At 47.2% G+C, this 19169-nt stretch overlaps 3 protein-coding genes across 3 annotated transcripts; 2 read left to right on the forward strand and 1 right to left on the reverse strand.

Annotated features, from left to right (window-relative positions):
- Nucleotides 1–567: 567 nt before the first annotated feature.
- On the reverse strand, nt 568–879 carry LOC144609238 (histone H4-like). The gene has a single exon (XM_078427662.1). It carries the CDS (start codon nt 877–879, stop codon nt 568–570), a length of 312 nt encoding a protein of 103 aa, XP_078283788.1.
- Nucleotides 880–17102: 16223 nt separating this feature from the next.
- LOC144609235 (uncharacterized) lies at nt 17103–17852 on the forward strand. The gene has a single exon (XM_078427658.1). The coding sequence runs from the start codon at nt 17103–17105 to the stop codon at nt 17847–17849; it is 747 nt and encodes a 248-aa protein (XP_078283784.1). The 3' UTR covers nt 17850–17852.
- Nucleotides 17853–17870: 18 nt separating this feature from the next.
- On the forward strand, nt 17871–19169 carry LOC144609237 (histone H4). Its single transcript, XM_078427661.1, has one exon. The coding sequence runs from the start codon at nt 18611–18613 to the stop codon at nt 18920–18922; it is 312 nt and encodes a 103-aa protein (XP_078283787.1). The 5' UTR covers nt 17871–18610; the 3' UTR covers nt 18923–19169.

A 19169-nucleotide genomic window follows, 5' to 3' on the forward strand; every position in this document is an offset into this window, starting at 1 on the left:
TCCCTCTAAGGCAAGAACGTCTTTCCTCAGGTTAGGAGACCAAAACTGCACACAATACTTCAGGTGCGGTCTCACCAAGGCCCTGTACAACTGCAGCAGAACCTCCCTGCTCCTAAACTCAAATCCTCTTGCTATGAATGACAACATACCATTCGCTTTCTTCACTGCCTGCTGCACCTGCATGCTTGCATTCAATGACTGGTGCACCATGACACCCAGGTCACGTTGCATCTCCCCTTCTCCCAATCGGTCACCATTCAGGTAATACTCTGCTTTCCTGATCTTGCCGCCAAAGTGGATAACCTCACATTTATCCACATCATGAGGTATAAAGGTAAAAGTGTGTGATTTTGTCTATGATCTTTTACCGTCAGCTGCCGATGTTCTTTGCATTTCTAATGACCGCGGTGATCAAGTCACTCTTGTGTTCAGTGGTCGAATAACTCGTTTCATAAAGCACATTACAATCTGCATCTACTCTCACTCCCGTGTCACTGCTCTCTCTGTGAGGCTGTGGGCGGCTCTTAGAAGAGCCTTTGTTTTGTGTTCGAATAAAGGGGTAGTTATTTAGCCGCCGAACCCGTAGAGAGTGCGGCCCTGGCGTTTCAGAGCGTACACCACATCCATGGCAGTGATCGTCTTGCGTTTGGCGTGCTCGGTGTAGGTGACCACGTCCCTGATCACATTCTCCAGGAAAACCTTCAGCACCCCGCGGGTCTCCTCGTAGATCAGACCCGAGATCCGCTTGACCCCGCCACGCCGAGCCAGGCGGCGGATGGCTGGCTTGGTGATACCCTGGATGTTATCGCGAAGCACTTTTCGGTGCCGCTTTGCTCCGCCTTTGCCCAGACCTTTGCCTCCTTTCCCTCGGCCAGGCATGATGCTGCTTCACTCGAGTCGCTGCTCAATGATAAATTGACTGCTGTTGTCTCCTTTTATACACAGCGCCCCGACCTGACCGAGATACGCAGAGAGAGAGAGAGAGAGAGAGAGAGAGAGAGAGAGAGAGAGAGAGAGAGAGAGAGAGAGAGAGAGAGGCGGAGAGAGGAGGATCAGCAGAAATTGATAGTCATTAGAGAGCCGCTAGATTTCCTTTGTATCCTGAAGAAGTGTAGGTGTTGGTGTGGTGCCTTATCGTAGAATCAATGTAGTTGTACCAGAACAAATAGTTGGTGAAATGTTTAGACATGCTTCTTTTTTCCCCAAAATTTGATAAGTTTGTATTCAGAAGGACAGAGTAATACAGCCAATAAACAGAACCTTTGGCCCACCACATCAATTTGCCCATCTGTATTAGTCCCATTTGCAGGCATAGGGACTTTATAGAAACATAGAACATAGGTGCAAGAGTAGGGCATTCGGCCCTTTGAGCCAGCACCGCCATACAATAAGATCATGGCTGATCATCCAAAATCAGTACCCCGTGCCGGCTTTTTCCCCATATCCCTTGATTCCCTTAGCACTCAGAGCTAAATCTAACTCTCTCTTGAAATCTTCTACGCCTTGCCTATTCATCTGTCCATGTTTCTTTAACATGGTGACTGCATCCATTTCCACCACCTTCTCTGTCACATGATTCAGATATCAACCAACCCTGTGTAAAAAAAATACCCCTCACATTCCCTTTAAAACGCCTTGTGCTTTACCTCAACCCTATCCCCTCATGTTTTTGAAATACTGACCATGAGAAAACAATATTGATTATTTATCCTAACCTCATATACTGCCAACAGGTCATTCCTCAGTTTCCTTCACTGCAAGGAAAACAAGAAAATCCTCTCCAGGTTCTCCCCATGGATAAAGTCCTCCAGTCCAAGCAATATTCTGCTGAAGGTAAACACAAAATGCTGGAGTAAATCTGCGGGACATACAGCATCTCTGCAGAGAAGGAATGGGTGACTTTTCGGGTCGAGACCCTTCTTCATACTGATCTGAAGAAGGATCTCGACCCAAAATGTCACCCATTCCTTCTCTCCAGAGATGCTGAGTTACTCCAGCATTTTGTGTCGACCTTCGATTTAAACCAGCATCTGCAGTTCTTTCCTAAATATTCTGCTGAATCTCCTTTGCGCTCTCTCCAGCAAAACTAAGGAAGACACAAACAATCTCCCAGATGTATTGGAGGACAGAGGACCTAGGGGGGTAGAGGAACTGAAATAAATTTTCATTAGGCGAGAAATAGTATTGGGTAGACTAATGGGACTGAAGGATGATAAATCCCCTGGGCCTGATGTTCTGCATCCCAGGGTCCTCAGGGAGGTGGCTCTAGAAATAGTGGACGCATTGGTGATCATTTTCCAATGTTCAATAGATTCAGGATCAGTTCCTGTGGATTGGAGGATAGCTAATGTTATCCCACTTTTCAAGAAAGGAGCGAGAGAGAATTACAGACAAGTTAGCCTGACTTCGGTGGTGGGAAAGATGCTGGAGTCAATTATTAAAGAGGTAATAACAGTGCATTTGAATAGCAGTAAAAGGATAAGTCCAAGTCAGCATGGATTTATGAAAGGGAAATCATGCTTAACTAACCTTCTGGAATTTTTTGAGGATGTGATAGGTAAAATGGATGAAGGGGAGCCAGTGGATGTAGTGTATCTAGACTTTCAGAAAGCCTTTGATAAGGTCCCGCACGGGAGATTGGTGACTAAAATTAGAGCGCATGGTATTAGGGGTAGGGTGTTGACATGGATAATTGGTTGGCAGACAGGAAGCATAGAGTAGGAGTAAACAGGTCCTTTTCAGAATGGCAGGTAATGGCGAGTGAGTGCCACAAGGCTCGGTGTTGGGGCCGCAACTGTTTACCATATATATTAATGATTTGGAAGAGGGAATTAGAAACAACACTAGCAAGTTTGCGGATGACACAAAGCTGGGTGGCAGTGTAAACTGTGAAGAGGATGTTAGGAGGCTGCAGGGTGACCTGGACAGGTTGAGTGAGTGGGCAGATGCATGGCAGATGCAGTATAATATAGATAAATGTGAGGTTATCCACTTTGGCGGAAAAAACATGGAGGCAGATTATTTTCTCAACTGAGTTAGGTTAGGTAAGGGGGAGGTGCAGCGAGACCTGGGTGTCCTTGTACACCAGTCACTGAAAGTTGGCGTGCAGGTACAGCAGGCATTGAAGAAAACTAATGGAATGTTGGCCTTCATAACAAGAGGATTTCTGTATTGGAGTAAAGAGGTTCTTCTGCAGTTTTATAGGGCCCTGGTAAGACCACATCTGGAGTATTGTGCACAGTTTTGGTCTCCTAATTTGAGGAAGGACATCCTTGTAATTGAGGCAGTGCAGCGTAGGATCACGAGATTTATCCCTGGGATGGTGGGACTGTCATACGAGGAAAGATTGAAAAGACTAGGCTTGTATTCACTGGAGTTTAGAAGGATGAGAGGGGATGAGAGGGGATCTTATAGAAACATATAAAATTATTTTAAAAGTTGCTGTTGCAGGATGCAGGATGCTAGATGCAAGAAAATTGTTCCCAATGTTGGGCGAGTCCAGAACCAGGGGACACAGTCTTCGAATAAAAGGGAGGCCATTTAAAACTGAGGTGAGAAAAAAAAATTCACCCAGAGAGTTGTGAATTTGTGGAAATCTCTGCCACAGAGGGCAGTAGAAGCCAAATCACTGGATGGATTTCAGAGAGAGTTGGATAGAGCACTAGGGGCTAGTAGAATCGAGGGATATGGAGAGAAGGCAGGCACGATTATTGATTGGGGACAATCAGCCATGATCACAATGAATGGCGGTGCTGGCTCAAAGGGCCGCATGGCCTCCTCCTGCACCTATTTTCTGTTTCTATGTTAAAACCACATCCTTCCTACAATCTGGTGCCGTTTACTGTTCAGCCAAAATGCAACACTGTGCAGTTGTGTGAGTTAAGTTCCTTCTGCCATTCCTTGGACCTCTGTCCCAACTGATTTAGATCCAGCGTCAATCTTAGATAACCTTATTCACTGTCCACTCTACCACTTATTTATTATCTGTAAATTTACTAACCAAGACAATCGCATAATCATCCAAATGTTCGACATAGTTGATAAACAACAGTGGAGCCAGCACTGATCTCTGCAGCACACCACTGGTCATAGGTCTCCAAACTGTAAAACAGACCTACAGAATCACCTCTACCAAACCAGTTTTGTAGCAATTGGCTAGCTCACTCTGTATCCCTTGTGATCTAACTTCTGGACCTGCATACCATACAACACCATGTCAAAGGCCTTGCTAAAGTCCATGTAGCAACATCTACTGCCTGCCCCTCACCTATTTTCATGGTTCCTGTCTGAAAAACTCAGTTAAATTCGTGTCACAATTTCCCATTCACAGAACCACCGTGACTGTTCCTACTCAGTCCTTGCCTTTACAATTGCAGGCAGAACTTGTCTCTCAGAATTCCCCCCCAGTAACTTTCGCACAATTGACTTTAGGCTCACTGGCCTGTAGTTCCCTGCCTTTTCCTTGCAGTCCTTAAGTAAAGGCACCACTATAGCCACCCCGCAGTCTTCCAGTACCTCATCCATGGCTAACAGTGATGCAAATAACTCTGCAGAGCCCCTGCATTTTCTTCCTTGGTTTCCCACACTGTCCTCGGATACCCTTGATCAGGCACCAAGGATTTCCACTTCATGCACTTTAAGACCACTCTTTCGTAGTGGTGCAAAGAACAGTGTGGGTCCCTCACCCCACAATGTTTGTGCCAAACATGATGCCTAATTAGGTCATATGGTCAGAAGTGAGAGCAGTAGAATTAGGCCATTTGGCCCATCAAGTCTACTCCGCTATTCTATTATGGCTGATCTATCTCTCCCTCCTAACCCCGTTCTCCTGCCTTCTCCCCATAACGTCTGTGACCTGTACAAATCAAGAATCTATCTATCTCTGACTAAAGAAATTTCTCCTCGTCTCGTTCCTAAAGGAACGTCCTTTAATTCTGAGGCTCCTCTAGTGCAAGACTCTCCCACGAACGGAACCATCTTCTCCACATCCACTCCACACAAGCCTTCCACTATTTGTATGTTTCAATGAGGTCCCTCCTCGTTCATCTAAACTCCTGCGAGTACAGGCCCAGTGCCTACAAACACTCATCGTAGGTTAACCTACTCCTTCCTGGGATCATTCTTGTAAATTTCCTCTGGACCCTCTCCAGAGTCAGCACATCCTTCCTCAGCTTGGCTGTCTGAAACTGGTGCCATATTGCAGTAAGATAGACACAAAATGTCGGAGTCACTCAGCAGGACAGGCAGCATCTTTGGAGAGAAGGAATGGGTGATGTTTTGGTTCGAAACCCTTCTTCCAAATGAACTTTAGTCAGAGATCCTGCCTGTCCACCTGAGTTAGTCCAGCATTTTGTGTCTATCTTCGATTTAAAACAGCATCTGCAGTTCCTCCCTAGCCATATTATACTGATGTGTTCTAAGCTACACTACCCGCCTTTCCACCTATTTACGTATCATCTGCAAACTTGGCCACAAAGCCCTTAATCTCATCTGCCTGTACATGATCCATATCTCTCTATTCCTTGCACATTGTTGTGCCTATCTAAAAGCCTCTTGTACACCACTATTGTATCTGCCTCCACCACCTCCCCAGACAATGCGATCAAGGCCCCCACCACTGTGTAAAAACACTTGCCCCGCATATCTCCTTTATACTTCCCCCCTCTCAACTTACAGCTATTCCCGCGAGTACTGTTCATTTGCAACCTGGGAAAAAAGTTTTGACTGTCGACCTTATCTATGCCTCTAAACATGGGACATGTTTGCAGACATCACAGTTCTCGTCCCCGAATTCCCCAGTTTATGTCACTTTCTCAATGGCTGCCAATATAGCATTCCACATTGATCCTTCAGGGACCCTAATCTCTCCTTCGTTGCCTTTCAATATGCTTAAATAATTCCCAGGTTATCTCCATAACCTTCTCTGCCAAAGATATCTCGTGTCCTCTTTTTGCTCTTCTGCTTTACGACGTAAGAGTATTTCTACATCACTTGCACTCCCCAAGAGATTTGCTTCATCCCAGCTATCTACACATGATATATACTTCTTTTTTTCCTTCCTCTACTTCCTAAAAATATTGAGCAATTCAGGTTGTTGACAAATACTTTATTGAACTTTTACAGGTGCACAGAAGCGTACTGTTGCATCACGGTCTGGTTTGGCAACTCAAAGGCCCATGTACGAAGGAGACTACAGAGGGAGGTAGACACTACCAGGTCACTCACATGTGCTGACCTCTCCACCATCAGAGGGATCCAGAGAAAGCACTGCTTTAAAGGCAGCTAATATAATAAAACCACTCCACCCTGGCTGTGCTCACAATTCCCTCCTACCATCAGAAAGAAGGTACAGGAGTCTGAAAATCATGGTCATCAGGTTCAATAACAGCTCCTTCCCAGTAATTATTGTGCTTTTGAACAGGACACTATACTAACCTCAGCTATGATCTGCTGTGCACCATGTTTTTTGCTGCATTATGGATTTCAGTTGTTGCACAATTTTGGTTACCAAGTAATGTGGTTACAAATTTAATGTATGTTTAATTGTTAATTTGAAACTGCAGCAAGTGTGCATGTCATTGTTGTATTGTGGGTACATATCTATATACTAAAACTCTCGTTTGTTTGTTTGTTACTGAACTACAGCCAAAACGGTACACGATAGCGCGGCAATTTTAGGCCTACCTTACTCAACATCTGGTGCTAATGGAAGATGTTTAATTGAAATAGGTGTTATATTTTTAAAGTTATTCACATTTTAAAAGTTTAAATCTATCTCCTAGGGTGGGAGGGGGGAAGGAGGGAGGATAAGAGGGGTTGAGTGGGTGGGAGGAGAAGGGGGGAGGGGGATTAGGGGGGAGCGAGGGGAGGAAAGGGTAGGAAGGGGGAAGTGGGATTGGGTTGGGGGAGGGGGAGGGAGGTGTGAGGGTAGGAGGGGGGAGAGGGGGGGAGGGGGAGAGGGGAGAGTGGGGGGAGAGGGGGGGCAGAGGTGAGAAGGATGGGGGGGAGTGGGGAGGAGAGGGTGCTGCACCAATGCAGGAGATGTTTGGGCCCAACGGGTCCACTTGGTCTAGTGACAATTAAACGTCCTTGACTCTTGAGAGCCCAAATATCTCTTGTGGACCCAGGTTCCCTCATCCTGATGGTCACTTTCAGTGAACTCTGATATATTGGTCAAAATGGTCAAAACTGGATTCCCTTTCAGCATCTTGTTAACTTTGCCCAAATGCCTTGATTTTTACTCGAGTGTCATGTTATCTCTTTAATAATAGCAGCTGACATTTTCCTGTGACACAAAATGCTGGAGTAACTCAGCGGGACAGGCAGCATCACTGGAGAGAAGGAATGGGTGACGTTTCGGAACGAGAAACATCTATCTTCGATCTAAACCTGCAGTTCTTTCCGACACATTTTCCTGTGACAGGTGGTTGAGATCATTTGCCTGGTGTTTCCTCCTTTCCCCCACCCCCTCCACATTTGTTGGTATGGAATTGTTCTCTTTGTTGTTGTCGGAACGATACTGCCCCTAATCTAGGGATATTTGGGAGAAAAAAATTAAATGCCAGCTCAACAGCAACTTTTTTTATAACTCTGGAATGATGATAAGATGACCCAGAGACTTGTCTGCCTTCAGCTCCAACAGCTGTCTAGATAACAATTTTGATTGCAATTTTTCAGGGATTCCCCTAACTTTCAATTCCTGATTTACAGCTATTTCTTCGAGGTTCATTGTATCCTCTGTAATGACTCTGACAGATTCATGGGATTGTGCAGTACAGAGACAACCCATGTGGCCCCCCATACTGACGAACAAGAGCCCCCCTGTACCAGTCCAGTTTATCAGCACTTGCTCCATAACCTTCCACACTGCAATGCTTCAAGTGCCCTTCCAGATACTTGTTCACTTGTGTGAGTGTTCTTGCATCCACCACATTCTCAGGCACCATGTCCCACATTGCAACCACGTTCTGAGTGTAATACAACACTCAGGCCCTGTCTAATTCTCGCCTTCCTTACCTGGCAGTGATTCCCACTCACTCTGCTGTCAACAATTTACCACCATTGCCCCTCAGACTCACTTTGCACAGAATCGCCGCTCACTTTCTCAATAAATTTCTATTTTATTTTATCTCACCAGAAATGCTTACTCTTTACACAATTCTGACTGGCTGCATCTCTCGCCTCTTACTTTGCTCTTGATCTCTTTCATTAAATTTTTTCTGATCTTTTTCTGATTTGCTTCTGCCTTGGAACCAATTTATTTTGTTCAAGTTTCTGTCTTGAGAAAACAGTTTGTATTTCACTTCCCCAGTTGCACATTTGACACCAAAATGTCTCCGGAAGCCGGGAAGCACTGTGAGAGTCATCTTTTTTAACTTCTGCAGTGCTTAACACCTCCAGCCTGCATTGCTAGGCAGCAAACTGACGAAGATGCGGGTGGATGCACCATTGGTGTCCTGGATCACCAACTACCTGACTGGACGACCACAATGTCAGGCAACAGAACTGTGTCTCGGACATGGTAGTGAGCAATACGGGGGGCCCACAGGGGACGGTACTCTCCCTTCCTGTTCAACATCTACTGGACCAGATATAACTCAGACTCCTGCCATTTCCAGAAGTTTTTGGATGACTCTGCAATTGTGGGCTGCATCAATGATGGGAGGGAAGCTGAATGCAGAGGTGTGGTCAAAGACTTTGTTCAGTGGTGTGTGTTGAAATACCTGATGTTGTACCAAACAGTTGTAGCCAGTGCCACCTCCTTCGCTGTTGTGTGCTGGAGCAGCAGGGCAAAGGCTGCAGACACCATCAGAATTCACAAACTCATCTGTCTCCATCCTGGGAGCGGAAGTGGATTGATAGGAGGTGGCCTTGGAGGGGAGGATGAGACTCAATTACACATTATGTAACAGTTCCACCATGATGCAGTACAGACCACCACAGGATATCCCTCTTCCCTGTGGTTATCAAACTGTGCAACTCCTCCCCTTTCTGTCGTGGGGTAGACTGACTAACCTCCCCCCACCCTCAAATCTTGCACATCCCCAATCCTCTCCATTCATCACTTTAATTTCATGTATCTAGTGTTTTATGACTGTTGGCAGGAGTTTTGCCAACGGTCCCGTATTAGCCGGGATATCCCGTATTTTGGGCTAAATTGGTTTGTCCCGTATTAGGCCCGGGATGGGGGGGGGGGGGGGGTAAGGGTGATGTAACCCTGGACGCTGCAGGCCCCGACGTTGTAGGTCCGGACAGTTTAGGTCCAGACAATCTAGGTTTTCAACATTTTAGCTCCAAACACTCTGGACGCCATCTTGTCCCGCATTTGGGAGTGAGATATTTATTATTTAGTTGAGCACTACATTTTTGGAATCACCTTAAATCTAGTCCCCCAGACACCCTCCAGTTCAAAGCCCTCCAAACCCAAGAGGGAATCCAGAAAAGAGCCCCCTGTGTCAGTTGGTACTGAGACTAACTACCCCAACTCAGTTAAACCTTGACCAGTCTCAGATCAACACTGCTTTCCAATCACCAGAACCAAATTATTAAACAATGCAAAGAAATCTATTTGGAACATTGGGATAAAGTAACTAAAAGCCAAAGCAGAACAGAGTGATACTGTGCCCTAAAAAGAGATTATAAATTGGCAGATTATCTCTCAACTGTTAGAGACATAAAGCAGAGACAGACCCTCACCAAGTACAGGTTAAGTGCCCATCATTTGGCAGTTGAAAAAGGAAGACAGAGGAGATCTTGGCAACCAAGAGAAAATAGAATATGCGGTCACTGCTTGACAGATGTGGTTGAAACAGAGGTGCATTTCCTCTTAAAATGTAAAAAAATTGATAAAATATGAAATATATATTTTGAAAAACTCAGTCTGGCAACCCCAGATTTTAAAGAACTAGACGATATATCAAAACTAAGAATAATCCTTGGCGAAGGAAATATGGCACATCTTGGCGCACAATACGTAACAGCATGCCACAACCTGAGGGACAGTGAATGACCAACATGTACACATACACTCATAAATTAATATCGACCTGCTAAACATGCTAACATGTGGTACTGTTTACAACTGCAAGAACCAGTAGCAATCGATAAAAGGCTATAAATGTATTGCGTATACAGGGGCATATCAACCTATGCATTGTATACTTGTTTTTATATTCATGCATTTTAAATATGTATGTTATGTTCTGTACTTTGGCAATATAATGATGTATCTTATCATGCCAATAAAGTATTTTAAATTGAAAAATTGAATTGAATTATTTTTACAATTATTAATATATTCAGTTTCTGTCAACTCAATATCAAATATCATGTATCTTGTGTTTTATGACAAAATGCTGGAGTAACTCAGCAGGTCAGGCAGCGTCTTGGGAGAGAATGAATGGGTGACGTTTCGGGTCGAGACCCTTCTTCAGACTGATGTCAGTGGGCGGGACAAAGGAAGGATATAGGTGGAGACAGGAAGATAGAGGGAGAACTGGGAAGGGGGAGGGAAAGAGAGGGACATAGGTACTATCTAAAGTTGGAGAAGTCAATGTTCGTGGCTGCAAGCTGCCCAAGCGAAATATGAGGTACTGTTCCTCCAATTTCCGGTGGGCCTCACTATGGCACTGGAGGAGGCCCCTGACAGAAAGGTCAGACTGGGAGTGGGAGGGGTAGTTGAAGCCCTCAGCCACCGGGAGATCAGGTTGGTTAAGGGACGAGACCCTTCTTCAGACTGATGTCAGGGGGCGGGATGTTGGCAGATCAGTTTCCCTCCTGGGAAAAGTGACTGCCCGCCGCGGCTCCTCTGATTGACAGCTCACTCTGCCCCTCCCCCCGGGCTGCGGCTGCCCATGGCACGAGATGCGTGAAAACGTCGGCGAGCCATTTGCGCCATGACGTCACAGAGGCCGTGCAGCGTTACTGACGTCGTTCCCCTGGCAACCGGCCGGTCGCGGCGGTGGGAGGCAGCGAAGCCCACGGAGGGGGAGGGGCCTGGGCCCGGGGGTGGAGCCTGAGGTAAAGGACTGGACTGAAGTGGGGTCGGTCTGTACTTGCTGGACTTGAGAAGAATGAGAGGTGATCTCACGGATGCTCTTGTGGTTTGCAGACTGGTTTGGAGAGATGGAGAAGGCGGCGATTGTATCAGACGAGCTGGTCCTTGCTCTCTGCCATTCCCGTGTGGATCTGGGGCCTGACTGATGGAGTCTTGTGGGTCTGACTGCTCCTCCACTGTGGACATCGGGGTCTTGTCTTCCTGCCTGCCGGGCAGCGAACAGTGAGTGTGTTAGTGTCTTACTCCCTGCCTCAGTTTGAGCATTCTCTTTTTTTTTTTTTTAATATCTAAAAAAACTTTATTCAAGTAATAAATATCATTTACAAAACATCTTTTTTACCAAGCCCATCCGACATTTCCGGAGGTTACATTCGTTACAGGCATTCACTTAGACATTTATTTACATTTACCCAGTATCCATTATTTGGAGGGGAGTCTCTCTCCACCACACCCTGCCCCCCATGTCCAGCAGCGGAAGGACCCTAGACTGTGCTCCTCCCCCACAGGGCCTTGGCGTTGGCTGCACCAAGCTTCAGTGCGTCCGTCAGCACGTACTCCTGCAGTCTGCAGCGGGCCAGTCGGCAACATTCCTTGACGGACATCTCGCTCCGCTGGGAGGCCAACAAGACGGGCAGACCAAAGAGCGTCTTTCACCGAGTTGATGACCTTCCAGCAGCACTCGATGTCAGTCTCGGAATGCGTCCCTGGGAACAGTCCGTAGAGCACAGAGTCCTCTGTGACGGAGCTGCTCGGAATGAATCGTGACAGGGACCCCTGCAGACCTCTCCAGACTCTCCTGGCAAATCCACACTCTGTGAAGAGGTGGGCCACCGTCTCCTCTCCGTAGCAGCCGTCCCGGAGGCAGCGTGCGCTGGTAGTGAGGTTCCGGCGGTGCAGGAAGGATCTGACTGGGAGGGCTCCCCTCACCGCCAGCCAAGCCAGGTCTTGGTGCTTGTTGGTGAGTTCTGGCGATGAGGCATTTTGCCAGACAAGCTGGGCAGTCTGCTCTGGAAACCACGCCACAGGATCCATGGAGTCATTCCCCTGCAGTGCCTGCAGGACGTTCCGTGCTGACCACTGGTAGTGAGGTTCCGGCGGTGCAGGAAGGATCTGACTGGGAGGGCTCCCCTCACCGCCAGCCAAGACAGGTCTTGGTGCTTGTTGGCGAGTTCTGGCGATGCACGGTTCGAGACGTGTAACATCACCCCTAGCTCGCCGTCTAAAAACAACACCGCCGGGGCCTGGCTAGCAAGGCTGGAGGGGGATCCACCGCCGGGGATGTGCACACATTCTCGGTGTCCGATCACGACGTGAGGAGGGCTCTGATGTGTGTGAACACGAGGAAAGCTGGAGGGCCAGATGGTATATCTGGGCGAGTACAAAAGTCTTGTGCTACTCAGCTTGCTTCAGTGCTCACCACAATATTCAACCTCTCCTTGGCAAAGTCCGTGGTCCCTGCATGCTTCAAATGATCCATCATTGTACCGGTGCCAAAGAATGCCTCTCCAGCGTGTTTAAATGACTACCGACCAGTGGCCCTCACCTCGGTTGTCATGAAGTGCTTCGAGAGGCTAATCAAGAAGCACATCTGTGCCCTCTTTCCTCGCAACATGGACCTACTATAGTTCGCATACCGTCCGAATAGGTCCACGGATGATGCGGTCTCCCAGGTTCTGCACACCGCTCTCTCTCATCTGGACAGCCAGGGGGGCTATGTGAGGATGCTGTTCATCGATTTTAGTTCAGCTTTCAACACAATAGTCCCCAGCAGACTGGCTGAGAAGCTGCTGGAACTGGGGCTTAGCACCCCTCTGTGTGCCTGGGTCCTGGACTTTCTCACCGACAGGCCCCAAGTGGTCAGGATGGGGGAACACACATCTAGCCCCCTCACCCTGAACATAGGATCCCCCCAGGGTTGCGTCCTTAGCCCCCTACTGTACTCCCTGTACACACATGACTGTGTGGCCAGGTTCAGCTCAAACTCCATCATCAAGTTTGCTGATGACACTGTGGTGGTAGGCCGGATCTCCGACAATGATGAGAAGGCCTACCAGGAGGAGGTGGCTGAACTGGCACTCTGGTGTCAGGACAATAGCCTCCTCTGGAATGTCACTAAAACTCAGGAGCTGATTGTGGACTTTAGAAGGGCTCAACATCCAAGGATGTACATGCCACTGGAGATAAATGGGTCTACTGTGGATAGGATGAGCAGTTTTAAATACTTGGGAGTCCAGATCACAGAGGATCTGATATGGGCAATGCACACTGCCACACTGGTGGGTAAGGCAAAGCAGTGCCTTTACCACCTTAGACAGCTGAGGAAATTCAGAGTGTCTCTGAGGATCCTTCATTGCTTCTACTCTGGGGCTGTAGAGAGCATCCTGTCTGGCAACATTACAGTCTGGTTTGGGAACAGCTCTGCCCAAGTCAAGTCAAGTCAAGTCAATTTAATTTTATAGCACATTTTAAAACAACCCACGTTGACCGAAGTGCTGTACATCTGATTAGGTTCCAATGGAAAAAAAAATGAAACATACATTTTCATACAAATACAAAACATACAAATGAAACATACATTGCCCAGGACAGGATGGCCCTGCAGAGAGTAGTGCTCGCCCCCCTGCAGGACCTATACATCAGGAGGTGCAGATCCAGAGCAAGCAAGATTATGAGGGACCCCTGCCACCCCAGCAACGGACTGTTCCAGGTGCTACGGTCAGGCAAACGCCTCCGCTGTCACGCTGTGAAAATGGAGAGGATGAGACGGAGTTTCTTCCCACAGGCCATCGGCACTGTCAACTTTTATAACGCCAGGGACTAAATTTTGTCTTCTCTATATTAACTTTATTAACTTTATTTATATGCTGTAACTGTAATTCTTTTTTGTGCACAATCCGCAGGCATTGCCACTTCCATTTCACTGCACATCGTGTATGTGTATGTGACAAATAAACTTGACTTGACTAGATTGTGTTGATACCAATTGATACAAAACTGGTTTGGTAGAGGTGATTCTGCAGGTCTGTTTTACAGTTTGGAAACCAATGACCATTGGTGTGTTGCAGAGATCAGTGCTGGGTCCATTGTTATTTATCATCTATGTCCATCATTTGGGTGCTTATGCGATTGTCTTGATTAGTATGTTTACAGATAATAAAATAGTGGTAGAGTGGAGAGTGAATAAGGTTATCTAAGATTGACGCTGGATCTAAATCAGCTGGGATAGAGGCCCAAGAAATGGCAGATGGAACTTAATCACACAACTGCACAGTGTTGCATTTTGGCTGAACAGTAAACGGCACCAGATTGTGGTTTTGCTGTAGAGAGTGCAAAGGACATTCAGCAGAATGTTTAGGAAAGAACTGCAGATGCTGGTTTAAATCGAAGGTAGACACAAAATGCTGGAGTAACTCAGCGGGACAGGCAGCATCTCTGGAGAGAAGAAATGGGTGCCGTTTTGGGTCGAGACCCTTCTTCAGATCAGTAAGAAGAAGGGTCTCGACCAGAATGTCACCCATTTCTTCTCTCCAGAGATGCTGCCTGTCCCGCTGATTTACTCCAGCATTTTGTGTCTACGTTCAGCAGAATATTGCTTGAACTGAAGGACTTTAGTCATGGGGAGAAACTGATTTTCTTGTTGAAAGATTTTCTTGAAAAAGATTTTCTTGTTTTCCTTGCATTGAAGGAAACTGAGGAACAACCTGTTGGAAGTATATGAGGTTACGATAAATAATCAATATTGTTTTCTCATGGTCAGTTTTTCAAAAACATGAGGGGATAGGGTTGAGGTAAAGCACAAGGAGTTTTAAAGGGAATGGGAGGGGTATTTTTTTACACAGGGATTGGTTGATATCTGAATCATAAGACAGAGAAGGTGGTAGAATTGGATACAGTCAACATGTTTAAGAGACAAGTAGACAGACGGATAAATAGGCAAGGCATAGATGTTTTCAAGTGATAGTTAGATTTAGCTCTTGGGGCTAAGGGAATGAAGGGATATGGGGAAAAAGCCATAATGGGGTAATTATTTTGGATGATCAGCCATGATCTTATTGAATGGCGGTGCTGGCTCAAAGGGCCGAATGGCCTACTCCTGCACCTATTTTCTATGTTTCTATGAAGTCCCTATGCCAGCAAATGGGATTAATACAGATGGGCAAATTGATGTGGTGGGACAAAGGCTCTGTTTGTTGGCTGTATTATTCTGTCTGAATACAGAATTATCACATTTGGGGAAAAAAAGAAGCATGTCTCCAAACATATCACCAACTATTTGTTCTGGTACAACTACATTGATAAGGCACCACACCAACACCTCCACTTCTTCAGAATACCAAAGAAATCTAGCGGCTCTCCAATGACTATCAATTTCTGCTGATGCACCACCAAGGAAATCATTTATCCAGAAGCATTATAGATTGCTGGTCTGTCCTGGTCTGTCCATGATTTCAATAAATTGCAGAGAGTTGTGGAAACAGCCCAGTCCAACACAAACCAGGCTACTCCATCAACACAATCCACACTTCATCCTGCCACGGGAAAGCAACCAACATAATCCAAGGACCACTCACAGGTCTTAAAAAGGGTCTCGACTGTCCCGCTGAGTTACTCCAGCTTTTTGTGTCTATCTTTGGTTTAAACCAGCATCTGCAGTTCCTTCTTACACCACTCACAACCTGGTCATTGTATCTCCTCTCCTCTGCTGTCAGGCGGAAAATATGACAGTTTGAAAGCGCCTGTCACCAGATTCAAGATTAGCTATTTGCCCGCTCTTAGCAGACTCTTGAACAGACCTTTGATATGTTTCCAATCTTCCAATCCACCTCGTTGTTGCTCCTTGCACTTTGTTTCCTTTTTGTACTCATGTATTGTGTGAGTGTACGATTTCCCTGCCTTACATGCAAAATAAACGTTGTCACAGTATATTGCTACGTGACAATAATATACCAACTCCAAATACTGAGATGACAAAGGACTGAGGTTCACAGAGATCTTAGGGTCCTGCTGCCTGATTTGCAACAACTCGCATGCAGACACTGAAAGAATGAGTGAATTAGGATACCTGATGCAGAACTGTAAGTGCAACAGGATTATACTGGTAGGTGATTTCAACTTCCGTCATGTTGACTGGGACTGCCACAGATTCGAGGCTATGAAAGGGATGGAATTTGTTAAATGCGTCCATGAAAGATTTCTCAAACAATATGTGGAAGGGCCTGACAGAGAGGAGGCGATACTGGGCCTCCTATTGGGAAATCAGGCGGAGCAAGTGACTGAAGTGTCAGTGGGAAGCCAGTGACCATAATACTATCCGGTAAAAATAACAAGTATATAAATTATATTTCAGACATACAGTGAGCTGTTGATACCACAACTGGAGTCGGTGTCAGGTGTTGGACTGTTTAAAAATACAGGGCCGCTCATGCAAGAAAGAGACGAGACGAATCCGAATCCAGGGATCAGAGACTCTGATGAGCGGCGGCGTCAGTTTAACAGCTGAGAAACTACACGTAACCCCCGAGAATCCATAGCAGAGAGGTTATCCCACCCTGGGAACTGTGCAACGGGCTAACTGTCCGAGCTGTGAATGTGTAGATGTGAACATTGTGTCAGAGAGTGTGTTAAAGGGGTGGGCGGCTCAGATTGATGTCACTGTGTTTGTGAGTCCGAACACTTCGCCGGATTTCCCAGTCCCTCTGGTGAAAAATGTAAAGGTATCAGTGGCACGGGATCGCCCCACTTCCCAGCTCAGTCCTGAAGTGGGAATTAACCTCAAAGTTTACGTTGGTTTCGATATTTCTGCCGAAAAGCAGCGAACATGTCAGCGATCGGGACAGAGAACGTGCTCAGTGCATCAGTGAAACGGGTTTAAATGGAAAGCGCTGCCTTTAATTCGTATCAGACTTACTCTACAATAAACATTCCGGTCTCAGAGATGTACCGAGGTCAGTCTGTGTCTCCGAGGTGTCAGATTTTAATTGGAATTTGAGGGTTTTTGAAGACAGAGAAACACAGCGAGGCGGAAGGGCCGGGAGCTGACAGCAGGATGTCTCCGCCCCGTCCGCTCGCTGCCTTTAAATGGCTCTGTGCCGCCGCCACTCGCTTCATTTCTCACTCAGTCCTGAGTGTTGGAGAGAGCTTGTGCAGAGTCGCCGATATGACCGAGACCGCAGCCGCCGAAGCGGCTCCTCCAGCCGTCCCCGCCGCCAAAAGTAAGGCTCCCAAGAAGAAGACGGCGGCCGCCCGGAGCAAGACAGCCGGTCCCAATCTGGGCGGCCGGATCGACCAGCTTGTGGCGGATTGCCACGATCGCCAAGGGATGTCTTTAGTTGCGATAAAGAAGGGTCTGGCCGCCGACGGCGTCGATCTGATGAAGTCCCGCCGCCTGATCCTGTTGTGCATCAGGAAGAGAGTAGCAAACGGTGTCCTGGTTCAGAACAAGGGCTCCTTCAAGACCGGTAAGGGAGAAGCCGCCGTGAAACCGATAAAGAAAGCGAAGGTTCCTGCAGCCAAGACACCCAAGAGCAAGAAACCGACGGCCAAGAAAACCCCGATCAAGAAATCACTGGCAAAAGCTACCACCAAGAAACCAACGGTGAAGAAACCTCCCGCCAAGAAAGTTGGGGCCAAGAAACCAGCGGCTAAAAAAACTGCGGCGAAGAAAGTATCGCCCAAGAAGGCATCGCCGAAAAAAAACCAAAAGGTCGCAGCGAAAAAGGCAGCAAACAAGCCGGTAAAACGTCCGGCGAAGCCGAAATCGGCGAAACCCAAGAAGGCAGCGACCAAAAGGTGAATTGAAAAGCGCACATTGTAAAGACCTGAACCCAACGGCTCTTCTCAGAGCCACACACATCTCTCAGGAAATAGCTGATCCAGACTCGAGCGATCCCTGTCCCGGGACAAGCTCAGTGCCAGAGGGAATCATTTATATCACCGGGGGTCCCACGTAACTCGCTGACATTCGCTGCATTCCCCACCCCTCCCCCCGGTATCCAGTGTCCGGAATGCAACTAAATGGCGTGACCCGGCTCAGCATCACTCGGACTGGGCAGACGTTTGGCTTCGAGCTGAATTTTTAAAGCCTTTCATTGTCAGTGAGACGATAACACTGACAGAATCCCCGTCTCAGCCCAAGCACCAACTCGGTATGTTTCCAAAATCATCCTTTAATGCGACTGTAAACTGCTGAACCGCGTGGGGTGGGCGATATGGGCAGAGGGAACGGACTCCGAGAATGAACAGGAAGGAGACAAATTAATTTGACACAGCGATAATATCACTGAGTGACTTACCGCGGAATGCCTGTCTCTGACAGTTTGTCCGGAGCGCTAATTTTCGCATCGATTGGGGACTAACCGTTGGAAATTGGTTTCAGGAATCTGGGGCGTGGAGCTGGAATATGAGAGGTTGCTGTCTGTCACGTTGTCTCCTCCTCTCTCCGCCTCTTTCTCGCGCTCTCTCTCTGCATATCTCGGGCAGGTCGGGGCGCTGTGTATAAAAGGAGACAACAGCAGTCAGTTTGTCATTGAGCAGCGACTCGAGTGAAGCAGTATCATGTCTGGCCGAGGGAAAGGAGGCAAAGGTCTGGGCAAAGGCGGAGCAAAGCGGCACCGAAAAGTGCTTCGCGATAATATCCAGGGCATCACCAAGCCAGCCATCCGCCGCCTGGCTCGGCGTGGCGGGGTCAAGCGGATCTCGGGTCTGATCTACGAGGAGACCCGCGGGGTGCTGAAGGTTTTCCTGGAGAATGTGATCAGGGACGCGGTCACCTACACCGAGCACGCCAAGCGCAAGACGGTCACTGCCATGGATGTGGTTTACGCTCTGAAACGCCAGGGCCGCACTCTCTACGGGTTCGGCGGCTAAATAACTACCCCTTTTATTCGAACACAAATCAAAGGCTCTTCTAAGAGCCGTCCACAGAGAGCAGAGAGCAGTAACGAGGGATTGAACGTTGATGCAGATTGTAATGTGCTTTATGAAACTACTTATTCGACCACTGAATAAAAGAGTGTTTGGCTTGATCACCGCGGTCATTAGAAATTTTTTTTTTTTTTATTCAAAAAATACTTTATTCAAGTAATAAATATCATTTACAAAACATCTTTTTTAA

This window comes from Rhinoraja longicauda, chromosome 34, assembly GCF_053455715.1.
Source record: "Rhinoraja longicauda isolate Sanriku21f chromosome 34, sRhiLon1.1, whole genome shotgun sequence".
Classification (NCBI taxonomy): domain Eukaryota; kingdom Metazoa; phylum Chordata; class Chondrichthyes; order Rajiformes; family Arhynchobatidae; genus Rhinoraja; species Rhinoraja longicauda.

Coding starts and splice junctions, on each gene's coding strand:
- LOC144609238 (XM_078427662.1), bottom strand. CDS start 879: ATGCCTGGCCGAGGGAAAGGAGGCAAAGGTCTGGGCAAAGGCGGAGCA.
- LOC144609235 (XM_078427658.1), top strand. CDS start 17,103: ATGTCTCCGCCCCGTCCGCTCGCTGCCTTTAAATGGCTCTGTGCCGCC.
- LOC144609237 (XM_078427661.1), top strand. CDS start 18,611: ATGTCTGGCCGAGGGAAAGGAGGCAAAGGTCTGGGCAAAGGCGGAGCA.